The sequence below is a fragment of the Penaeus monodon genome, chromosome 3 (genome assembly GCF_015228065.2).
Source record: "Penaeus monodon isolate SGIC_2016 chromosome 3, NSTDA_Pmon_1, whole genome shotgun sequence".
Lineage (NCBI taxonomy): Eukaryota > Metazoa > Arthropoda > Malacostraca > Decapoda > Penaeidae > Penaeus > Penaeus monodon.
This window is the reverse complement of record NC_051388.1, coordinates 13,340,523-13,353,022: the sequence shown is the minus strand read 5'-3', so window position 1 is coordinate 13,353,022 and position 12,500 is coordinate 13,340,523. Positions and strand designations below refer to the sequence as shown.

Sequence of the window (12,500 nt, the reverse complement as noted above, 5' to 3'; positions counted from 1 at the left end):
CTTCATCATCTATTCCTTTTCTTCGACACTTATCGTACCTTTTCCATTTCCACCTCCTATTCTTCATATCTTTCATCTCTCTCTTTTCTACACATCCTCTCCTTTTCTGTTCCTATTCCTCCTCCCCCTCTTTTTCCACCTCTATTCCACCTTCCCTTCTGCCACTCCTATCCCTTCTCCTCCTCCCCCACCGCTAACCTTCGTCACCTTCTTCCCCTTTTCTGCAATTACCCCTCCTTCCATCCCTCTCCTTTCCCCCCTGCCCACGCCAGCCACTGCTCACGTCCCAGATATATTTGAAAAATCCGGGCCGGGCAAAGCGTCCGCGTGGAGCCCCCACGCCAAGCCGGGAACATCCTCGGCGCACCCTCTCCCCCTCCCCCCCCCGTCAGGTCTATCAACCCCAAGCTATACATCCTTTCCTTTCCTCCGCTCCCTCCCCCCCAACCCAACACCCACCTCCCACTCTTTCCCCTCTCCCCACAAGCCTACCTAAGCGTGCCCTATGCACTGAGACGCATCTCGACCTGAATAGTTGATTTGTGAAAGTATACCGAAGTTACATGTCAACAATAAGCAAAACTTTGGATGTAATTTTAACTTCAGGAAGAACTACATTTACAGTTGATCTCGTTAAAAGCGTCATTGCACGACGGTTGGACTTTAAAAATTATTTCTATCTTTAAAGGACTCCAAGTAACTACGATATGCAATTATAAACCTTCGACGCATTACGCACGAAACCATACACTGTATCTAAATACCACTCGGTCGATCGCCGAATTCCCGGAGAGTGAAGTTATGGCAGTGACGGCTTCCCGGATGCTTTCAAGTGCACTATTAAATAATCCCCTTCGCTCGCATTATTTGTCAAGAAAGCAAAGTCTAACCTTACACCCTAACTGTGCATATCTTGTCTTCCCCCCTTCCCCCTCCCCTCGCTCGCGCCGCTCAAACCAAGCTTCCTGACCCAAGCTACATTCGCCCGCCTTCCATACAATGACTCCCAATGGCTTTCCGCTTCCCTTGCAAAGGCCGGTACGTGGTATCCCGTGATACTGCCGTCGTTCGTTCTGAATATGAATCTGTGTTGTTTATTTTTGGGTTACTCATTTTTTTATTATAATTCTACCATTTGGGCTTAATACACCGCTTGTTCCTATATTTGAGCAATCAACACGCACACCCAATCTCACGCCATCCCCTTCCCCCCTCACCTTGAACATCCTCTCTGGCCCCCCTTCCCCTCCCTCTCCTCCCTCCTCACCTTGAGCATCTCAATCCGTTTTTCTCTCAAGTGAAACCCCAGCGCATTTTTTCTACCCCTGAGCTATGTACGGTTCTCGTCCTGCATTGGCGCACACGAACGTTTGCATTCGACTGACATAAATGAGGAAAAAAGGAAAAGACCTTAAAACATTTTTGCTAAACAAGTACAAACCGAGGCAGACGCGTCACTCGGCTTGGTTGGTATGCCTGCTCTCTATGACGTTGTTTAAATCGAATATTCTATAACATAATTCATTTGATTCATTGAACTGTAAAATAAAACGCAAAACTTTTATATTGCATGATACTTATGTGTTTGTAACAACCTGCGTTACGTGTGGAAACTAGCATCTTGCGCAGAATTACCAACAGTATTTTTAAATTACAAATTCTTTGCGGGATCTTATCATTTACTCCCTAAAACGGTATTCAGAACAGCAGAGATAATCATGAATGCCCTTAGTACATCAGAACTGGAGAGATGTTTATTAATGAGCACTGGTATGTACAAATGGAGCTTGACTTCGTATATTGCTAGGTTAAGAACTTAGCAACGTACTTGACCTTTTAAGTCGAGTGAGGGTTAATTTGCTTCTTTCTTTAAAAAAGCGGTTTGCAATAAATACGTTGTCACTGACAGGACCTTGCAAGAAAAGCTGACTCTAAGATTTAGCATTTCTGAGTAAAATTGATTGTTGAAATTATTATTAGCTTGGCAACATGGAAAGTATGTGTGAAGCTCGCATGTAATGAATATCTCAGTTAATATAAGATACGTGAACTGATGTCAAAAGTTAAGGCTTATTTGTAAACATGTATCATACTGGTATTTGTCGATATACGTGATTATTAACCCACTTTATGTCTGACATTATTTACTAAATAACTACACACCTTCCGCTATTCCACCTACTTGTCTTTCTGTAGCTCATGAAGTATATCTACCTATATGTTTATATATTGATCCGTTGATTTATCTTCCTGTTTATTAATAATAGCCAGGCCATGAATGCAGAAAACTGCTAATATAGAAGGACAGGGCAAGATTACAAGTTAAGTATTGAAAGTTTATCCTTACATTTTTCCTCCGCAGTGAAGTGGACAGTTTTCCTTATATTTAATATATTTTCATATGTGATTATATAGTTAATTAGAAAATCGACCTGTTAAAAGTTACTTTTTAAATCTTACTGATTAAGATGTATAAGAATACTTAATTCAGCTCAGGAACATTTGTTTCCTACCGTAAATATAGCTAAAGAGTAAAATACTGCCATACCTCCATCTTATACGCGACATTTGTTTAGGCATGCATGTACACATGCTTGCACTCAAAGAGACACACGTACACACAAATATACGCATGATCATACTTTTTATATGTACACAGATAAATTTATTTACACACGTGTGTGAGGATGTATGCGTGTATGTATGTATGTATGTATGTATGTATGTATGTATATATATATACATATATATATATATATATATAATATATATATATATATATATATATATATATATATATATATTTATGTATATATGTATATATATATATATATATATATATATATATATATATATATATATATATATGTGTGTGTGTGTGTGTGTGTGTGTGTGTGTGTGTGTGTGTGAATCTACACGACCAAAAATTTTGGGTAAGTAACTTTCAAGTCTGCAAGTCTCCCTCAGATATCCTCCATCTACGAAGTCCACTCTTTCCGCCTCTATAATGCTGTCAGTATTATTTAGACATGATGACTTTACAGCCGGGCGCATGGATGGCACGAGATCATGGCAGGTGCAGAGTGCCTGCACCTCAGTAGCATCCGGTGCGTGCTTCAGTGCAACTTTAAGCTACATATGCCGTACAAGCAACACTCCCTAGAATCACATTTCTGCATATACTAACGTAAAGATAATTCTATATTAATCACTGACGAGCGTTTCTAAAAAAGAGATACGTAATAACAAGTACAAATATGCAAGCTGTCACCCACAGTGTACTTTCTTTCTGGATAACTCCTAATGTAAGATTTTTTTTTTTTTTGTCTGGTCAAATTTTAGAAACCTCTGTTCGAGTACTATTGCACATAATCAGTGTATTTTGCACATCCATTTAGGTGTGTTTTCGAAATGTAATTGGATCATTCAATCTAACAGGCCACCCACTTGTATGGTGTCTTTAGGAATAATCTCATAAGAAAAAATGTGATTTGATCTTGTCTGCAGGCAGTTACTGCTTGGCCGGGTGATATTCACACTGGTCAACGAAAAATGGGTGTTCGGGAGATCTAGGAATATCTGTTTCTTCTTATTATCACACACACACAGAGGGAGAGAGGGAGAGAGAGAGAGAGAGAGAGAGAGAGAGAGAGAGAGAGAGAGAGAGAGAGAGAGAGAGAGAGAGAGAGAGAGAGAGAGAGATTGAAAAGAAACGGCTTCTTTCTTGGTACGTGAAACACTAACTAGTAAAAATGGTTCACAGTGACAAGTTCTACAGTGTCCAAATGAAAAGCTTAAGGACACGAGGGCGTTTCTAAGAAATGTAGCAGGGTGAATAAGAGACTTTCAAATGCTGTTCTAAAAGGCCATAGGTTGCTGAAAAAATACATGCAATGCACATGACGAAGCAACACGAACATTGGACTTAGGCATCATACTCTGAAATCAAGCGAAAATCAACTTGAGACATAACCTACCGATTGTTTCAGCACTACAAATATTTTTTTTTGTACTCTTCAGTAAGGAAACATTTATTTCATCGATCGATCATTCCGTATCTACGGTATCAAAAGCATGTATGCGCGCGCAAGCTCTGTGGCAGATTGGTTTCTCCTCAATAACACCACTGGATGCTCCATTTCCACTAAGCTGAGGGAGATTATAGAGTGAAAATGTACTTGATGTGAGGAAAAACGAAGATTATACCTTACAATAAAACACTGCTTCAAGGGCTTTTAAAACCCTTTGCCAGATCAGAATATTTGATCAGACCATGACTGCACACAACCTATATGCACTGCAGCCATGCGAGCAACAAAGCAAAATAACTGATCTTTCTCAAGTCCTCCTGGCTAGTTTTAAAGTTACTGTCAACAGACTTTCAAAGTATTTCAAATGCAAATGCAGGATTTTTTGAGCTCCGTCCAAAGAAACTTCGATTTCGTAACGAACATCTGAAATTTGCTTTGCAAACCTTTGGTAAGAATCAAAACTGCCTGGCGGTCGTCTTTGTTTGGAGAGGTTTCTATAGGTCGTTTCCAAAAAGTGATCTTCAGAGTGAAACATTATTAGCTTCCATTTTTCTTCGAGATACAGACGGTATAAACAACACAAAAATATAAAATACAGTTATTTGCTCGAAGTGAAAAAATATATTTATTGTTTGCGATTTCTGTACATGTTGCTGTTCCTATTGCGTTGTTAGAGGAAGAGGCCTACTATTGCAATTTGATTTAAAACCTCCGCGCGGAAAGAATCATAAATCTTGCATATACAAGTGCCCTTATGCAGATATCAATGTAGTTACATGATGTTCGTCTCGTGCTATTTACTTTCGTGTCTCCTTTCCCCCCTCTTACTTCCTAATGATTCGGACTCGGTCTCTCAACCTGCCGATGGACGTTAGTTTTTTTTATTTGGAAAAAATTAAACATATTTTAAATTTAAAGCTCATTTACAAGTGGGTAACCGTTTAACGGCAATAGTTAGTTCTGGCCTGTCGCGTAGCCACCCGACGCCACATACTGTACGCACACACCATTGATTAACATTAACCAGGGAATAATATTGACCTTCTCAGAATATTGCATTTTACACCCATTTAAAGGACGAATGAATGTAGTTTTTTCTGACAATTATTCGAAAAAAAAATCATCACCATTTACAATAAAAAAAATATTATTAAATATACAAGAAATTGCAGAAATATATTCGCCGAGCGTCGTGGAGAAGACTTCGGTTTTTCCGTGCATTTAATGGAACAATTTATTTCGGGCTATATATCGGCTAAATAAATATATAAAAAATACTGGCATACACTTTAAGTCATATACTATTTTTTAAGATCGTTCTAAAGTAAGTATATCACTAGTTATTTCCAGAATCAATTTTTTCCCGACCTCCTACCTCGACGCCGAAAATATCCAACGAATAACCAGGGGACACCACCGATTTATTTCTTTAAACCCTTTAGACCCTTGTTTACCCTTCCTTCCTACTTTCTAAAAAATCATACGGTCCTTGGGGATTTTTTAAAAAATAATAACGACGTCCCCCAGTGCAAAGGAAAGCGGAAAATAATATCTGAAATTAATTTCTAGCTGGGCTCGCTGGCCGCTTCGCCTCCCAAGCCGCCGCTCTTCGCCGCCGCCGCTTCACATCCCCGCCAGACGCCGCCCCTACGAGTCAAACGACCTCCGCGAATGTAAGTTTTTGACTCCTCTTTCCCTTTAATTCACATCTTAGGTGGGAGGGAATAGCTGAGAAAATAAGGCACGAAGGTTTTGGAGCGACTCTCGACCGAGGGGTCCGGGAGTGGTTGGTATTTTTCATTTTTTTTAAGGATTTGTGGCGTGGGGTCGCCGGGCGGAGGGAGGGCGGCGGCGGCTCATGGCGGCGTCAGCACCCTCTCGCCAGCATCAAATCTCCCGCCAAGAGATAGGTCCCGATACCGTGGCGGGACCTGTGAAAAGCGCAAAGGAATTGATTGCTGCTTGCGGGCCGTCTAGAGACGCGTTAGTTCACCTTTTTGAGGCGAGTTGGGCTTAACTAGAGTTTCTGTGGCGTGGGGGGGAAAATGGCGCCTCTGGGGACCTCCTTGGCATCGCGTGTGTGAAGCTCGGCCACATCTGCGAAAGGGAGGATTTTCCATCTCCAGCCCCTGATTTCATATCCCTGCCAGTTTTTATCCCGTCTTATCCTGAGTGCGAGGTATGGTAGTTGTACATGTTAAAAATAATTGTAATGTGTTCAACGTAAAAAAAAAAAAAATGCAATTTAGTTTCTGCAGTGTTATCAACCGTAAAGTGTGGCAGTCTTGAACAATTTAATTATAACCTTTCTCATAGTGTATGTAAAGATATACAGTGTGTGGTTTACAATATATGGTTGTTTCCTTGCAAAAATTAAAATTTGATATGCCTTTAAATGAAAACTATAATTAGACTTGCATTATGGCAGTGTTATTGTCATTTTGTTTTTATTAGTGATTGGTAAATATACTACATATAATTTACTTATTTATTATGAATGGGAAGTGCATTAATTATTTCTTGTAGTATATAAGTATTTTTCCTGTTGAGTAAGAATCTGAATTCTTTCCTTGGTCTACATTTTATACAATGTAATTGTGAAAATAAAGCTTTGAATGAGAAAAAATCCAAGGTAGGATAGTAAGTAAGTGTATGATTTTGGAAGAAAGCCTCTTGTTCTTATATGAATATTGGCAGTAGTTAAATAAGTAATATGGCAAAAAAAAAAAAAAAAAAAGAAAATATGGATTTTTTCTTTTTCTGTGCATTTGGTGCTCTGTTGTTACTAATATTTTATTGTATACTGTATCAAATGACTTTGGTGTTTTATGGTTTAATTAGCTTTGTCTTTTGCAATGTAGTTGGATTGTATTTTCTATTATTATTTATATTAAAAAAATAACCTGTATTTTCTGTTTTTCTGATGAACATTTTTATGTAGACAACTGGCATAGTTTTCCTGATGTTTAGTGTTCTTACAGTAGAGTGTATCATGTATATTATTGTATTTTATAGGAATAATATTGTAGGAAGATGTTAGTTTGAACTTGGGTGGAACGCACGTTTGGGGCTAAACGCCATGGCAACTGACAGATGGACAACAAATTTACTTTCCTTTCAGAACAAATAATAAAAAAATAAATAAAAACAAAACCTGCGGAGCTGAGGAGGAGATATTGACTGCTGTACACTCTCCTGATGCAGACAGCATATCCATCGCAGTGCTACTGCATTTTCATGTTTCAGCAGCAGCTTCTTTGCCATTGTATTGATCTTCCTAGAACTCTTTATCTTTTGCTTTTGCTCTAAAGGTTGTTCCTTAGTTTCTGGTAATTTCTACTTTTCCCTTCTTTTTGGGGTAAATGTTTAGAGCTTGTTGGAAGAGGTCACTGCCTTCATGCTGATTGGTTTGGTTTCCTTGCCTGTAAGTGCTCAGGCAAAGGCCATCAAACCTGCACCCTGTATATTCTGGCAAGGTCAAGCTTGTAGGCCCAAATCCGTTTTATTTTCAAACGGTGAACTCTTCCAAGCTCTGTCTTGCCGGAATGTTTTGTAGGATTTTTTGTATTTACCAGAGCACAAAGTGCAACGGGTGTGGCAGTTACTTAGCAGTGGCACATGTTGGATAAAATCAATAAAGTAAAGCCAAATTTAAGAAATACTGCAGTTGTCCTCTAAACACTTACCCATTTTTGTGGTTATGGTTGATGTTCTCTTTTCTTGACTTGCGTGATAGGTTCTTTCACACTGTTCTATCAGCTCGTTGCTTCTGTGGAGTATCACATGCCCATTCATAAAATAAAGTGTGGTTCCAATTATCTAAAGAATAAATTAATAAAAATAAAATAAAATGCAAATAAAACACTCACTCACTCTCACTCACACTGGCACACTCACTCTCACTCACACTGGCACACTCACTCTCACTCACACTGGCACACTCACTCTCACTCACACTGGCACACTCACTCTCACTCACACTGGCACACTCACTCTCACTCACACTGGCACACTCACTCTCACTCACACTGGCACACTCACTCTCACTCACACTGGCACACTCACTCTCACTCACACTGGCACACTCACTCTCACTCACACTGGCACACTCACTCTCACTCACACTGGCACACTCACTCTCACTCACACTGGCACACTCACTCTCAAACGGTGAACTCTTCCACGCACTCACACACTATTAAATATATACAAGTAGATATTCTTGGCCAAAATGTGATTCATTAGTTGATTGGAATCCAACTTTATTTTGCTTGATTTTTAGTCTTTTCATCCAGAAATCAAGTGGGCCATTCATTGCTGTAGCACTAATATTCATATCTATTTTGTCCTAGAGTCAGACTTGACAAGAATGGCAGAAGACACCCCTGTGGACAGCCCCAAACGCAAGCGTGGACGCCCACCAAAGCCTGAAAGTGAGAAGGGCAAAGTGAATTATTTGAGTGTCCCACCCAAAATAGGAATAATCTAACTGTTGTATACCTTAAAGCCAGTGCCTCACTTGAGATTAATTTAGCATTTTTTTTTTTTAGCATTATTACTTGTTTAATTACTTTCCTAATTTTGTAATATATATATATATTTTTTTTTCCCATAGTTTTTAAAGTCATGGCTGAAGACAACCCCACTGACAGCCCCAAGCGCAAGCGTGGCCGTCCCCCAAAGCCAGAGAGCGAGAAGGCAGCAGCTAAGCGCAAGGCTGCGGACTCTGGAGATGATTCTGCCCCCAAGAGGGGACGAGGCCGCCCCAAGGGTAGCAAAAACAAGAGCAAGAAGGGATCCCCAGCAAAGGGCACTGTAAGTCTGATTGTTATGAGATTTGCATAATATATTCAGTCAAATGTTCTTGCATTTGACTGGATTAAATTCATGAAAATTTTGTGATTAGAATGATTTTCATATTTTTATAACTATTTTGCTTTCTTGGTACTTTTTCATGTGTAAATGATGATGACTATTTGTTATGCTATTTAATGGTTTTATCAAGTAGTTCTCGGTCAAGCCTTTTTAATTGCCTTACTATTTTTAAAGATAACTGGAACAGTTGACCCGTTCCTTTGTCTGGCCATTTTCAAATGGACAATTTTCTGGTAGTGTTAGCTATATCTCTGTAATTTATACAATCTTGGTAATGATACCTAAATTTTGGGTGCCATTTGAAAAACTATTAATTTTCTTGCTTTTACTCGATGTATGCATGGGTGTAATAAAATTTTGTATATGTATATAAATTCTAGATACAGACATACATGTATACATAAATAAGTTTATGTAATTATGTATATATAATTTTACACATGAGTAAATATAAGTATTTGACACACACACATATATATATATATATATATATATATATATATACATATATATATATATATATATACATATATACTTAAAAAAATATATATACATACATATACATAGATCTATATATACACATATATATATATATATACATATACATACATGTATAAATATACATACATATGTATAAATATATATATACATACATATGTATACATATATATATACATACATATGTATACATATATATACATACATATGTATACATATACATATAAATACATATGTATACATATACATATAAATACATATGTATACATATATATGTATATATACATATATATGTAATATAATATATATGTATATATATACATATATTGTATATATATTATGTATGTATGTATATATATGTATGTATGTATGTATATTATATATATGTATGTATGTATATATATGTATATATATGTATGTATATATATATGTATGTATATATATATGTATGTATATATAAGTATTTGATTATATATATTTTTACTGTTATTTTTTGTGTGAGTGCTTGTGTGTGCACATCTGCACATACACTGATATCCACTCTTATTATCCACTTACCAAGTCTTAGATAATCATACCCAAGTAGATGATCTTGTAGATTATATTCTTGTATAAAAATGTTACCATTGCATTCAGTTATTTAGGGAGTATCATTCAAGCATTGTCTGACTGCTTAATTTTTATTTCAGGGCAAGCGAGGTCGCCCCCCCAAGAATGCCCCCAAAGAATCTGCCTCGGAGGAGTCTGCTGAAGATGCAGAGTAAATTTAGTGTTGTGGGAGGCACCATTACCCCCCTGTCACAGGGCTGCTGTTAAAGGGGAATAAATAACAAAACAAAAAAAAGCATAAGGGCCAATCCAGTGTGGGATGACCTCATTCCCCATTTTTGGTCACTGTGCAACTTGGAACAGGCACTCAGATTATCTTGCTTTTGAAGGCTTTGATTTATATATACCTTTATACCTGTGGCAGCCCTTGTATACCCCTACGTTGTGTGTGCTTCTTTAATGCCTACATCAAGTCTTTATACTTCCAAATAGCCAAAAAAGTACCTATTTTTCTATGTATTTACATCAGTAATGGCTTCATGAGTAGAGAATGTAGGTAGGGGTGCAGAGGGTATGGTGGTGTGGTCTGCAACAATTCCTATTATTATTTTTTCATGTTTCTTGTAGGTGTTATCAGTGAAAGTGGTTTAAAAAATTCAATGCTATTCTCTCTTCAGAGTACAAAATGTGTAGTGCATTATTATTATGTTTATTTTGTTAATTTCTTGAGAGAGAAAACATATTTTTAAGTCGGCATTCACTTGTGGGAAAAGATCTGAAAATTGTCCCTTGATCACCTTCACCCATTCATGTTTCTTCATTGTGATCAATTACAGATCAATAGTTTTCAGCCTTTTGCTATCCCCTTCATTTTGGGACCAACTATTCCCAAGCAATTGGTATTTTATATTTTGTCCAGGGTAACTTACCCTGTAATATTATTTTACTTTGTACCAATAAAATTCATTTAGTTGTAACTTGTGCATCTTTTCTTATGATGACCCTTTGTAATATTTAAGTTCTAATTATTTGTTGAAACTTCTATTGGAAAATGTTCAGAAAGCTTGTAAGGGTTTGGATATTTGAAACTACACTATACATTTGAATAATTGGCCTTGTAAAGTTTAAGATGCAGTACAGATGTATAAATGCTCTGTAACAACCAATATTGCAATGAATATTCTACTAAGTAAAAAAACTAATTGATTTTCAACCCGAGCAAAAATTTAGAATACACTAAATGGCGCAACAGTTTTTTTACAAAACCTCTTCCAAGCTTTTACATTGTTTTAGAAATTGGTAATAGAAGGGCAGAGCTTGCCTGCTTTGGAAATAATGGTTGCTCAAACAATTTTACTCTCAGTTAAACTAGTTGAACATTGGTCTATATTGGTCCATGTACATACACCATATATGTTCTTTATTGTCTACGTGTATTTTTTGTATTCTGAACAGTGAACAACCCAGAGAATAAATGTTTTCGTTAACCATTAGATATTTTGTTATTCTAAAATTGCCCAAGTGCTTTCTGTGGACAGGCTGTATTATTGGTGGCATGGTTGTTAACACGATATTTTTTATTGTACAAATATGTAAAATGTTCGGACAAGAATAGATATAAAGTTCGAAATTTCATAACTATTTACTATCTTTATAGCATAAAGTTAGGGATGATATATAGGATGATCATTCCTTTTTTTTTTTTTTTTTTTTTTTTTTTTTTCCCTTTGGAAAAAAAGTATTGGGTGGATAGATCTTGGCCTAGAATTTGCTTTGAAATTTTTATCTTGTAAAGTCATTGCAATACAAAGAATTGCCTCTTAATTTTATCAAAATATTTACTGTGATAAAGATAGTCTAACATACAGTCATCAATTGTTTACAAGTTTTGATTTTGCATTTTGTAAAGAAAGAGGAAAACAAACATGGTTATAGTGTTGAAACTGTATATACAGTAGATGTAGGGATTTATTCAAACAATATAGATGTAATGTACATAATGAATAAAACTTCGCAACACTACTGTATTGAATTTATGAATGGGATATAGTATTTTGCTTTGTTGGTCCATATATGTTATTTTACACAGTTTGTGTAGTAATTCCACTGTTGGATTGAATTCTTTACAAGTAATCATTACCATAGATTGCTCATATCTTCATTTGAAAGAAAAAGCTTAGCTGTGCTAATGAGAATTATTGACAGAGCTTTATTATTTATGAAAAATTTCAGTGTGCTTTATTAAATTTGAATGACGCAATTAATGTTCGCAAAGTAACGCCACTAATAAAGTGTAAATACCAGCAACCTAATATCCTGTTATCTTCAAAAGTTTACAGGATATTTTCTAGCATTTTTACTCATTTCTTAGATATGTAATTTGTAGACTTTAAAGTATTTATGAACGTTCATTGCATACAATACACAGCTTAATAAACCACCAGAAATATTTGTCTTTAATGAAAAAAATTAAATTTCATACATCTTTAGCTTTACAATTAATTTGTTAGACACCAAATAAAAACTTCATTGTCTGTTCTTTCCTGG

General features: G+C 36.5%; 2 protein-coding genes across 5 annotated transcripts in view; one reads left to right on the top strand and one right to left on the bottom strand.

The window, feature by feature from the left end:
- The window catches only part of LOC119591965 (transmembrane protein 243-like), a 77,646-nt gene extending 69,191 nt beyond the window's left edge, over window positions 1-8,455 (bottom strand). Inside the window, exons 1-2 of the mRNA XM_037940722.1 lie at window positions 8,224-8,455; window positions 7,718-7,800 (exon numbers count right to left, since the gene is read on the bottom strand). Of these exons, the coding sequence (XP_037796650.1) occupies window positions 7,718-7,800; window positions 8,224-8,273 (133 nt within the window). The 5' untranslated portion in view covers window positions 8,274-8,455. The remainder of the gene's footprint in view (window positions 1-7,717; window positions 7,801-8,223) is intronic.
- LOC119591974 (AAC-rich mRNA clone AAC11 protein-like) lies at window positions 5,555-11,446 on the top strand. Of its 4 annotated transcripts, none has more exons than XM_037940734.1 (4): window positions 5,571-5,704; window positions 8,384-8,464; window positions 8,647-8,846; window positions 10,094-11,446. In XM_037940734.1, exons 2-4 carry the CDS (start codon window positions 8,401-8,403, stop codon window positions 10,166-10,168), a joined length of 339 nt encoding a protein of 112 aa, XP_037796662.1. In that variant the 5' UTR covers window positions 5,571-5,704; window positions 8,384-8,400; the 3' UTR covers window positions 10,169-11,446. The 4 variants fall into 4 exon arrangements, with proteins under 4 accessions (XP_037796677.1, XP_037796662.1, XP_037796684.1 ...); XM_037940741.1 differs by lacking the exon at window positions 5,571-5,704 and adding an exon at window positions 5,869-6,210; XM_037940749.1 differs by lacking the exon at window positions 8,384-8,464 and having other exon boundaries at window positions 5,555-5,704.
- The last annotated feature ends 1,054 nt before the right edge of the window (window positions 11,447-12,500 follow it).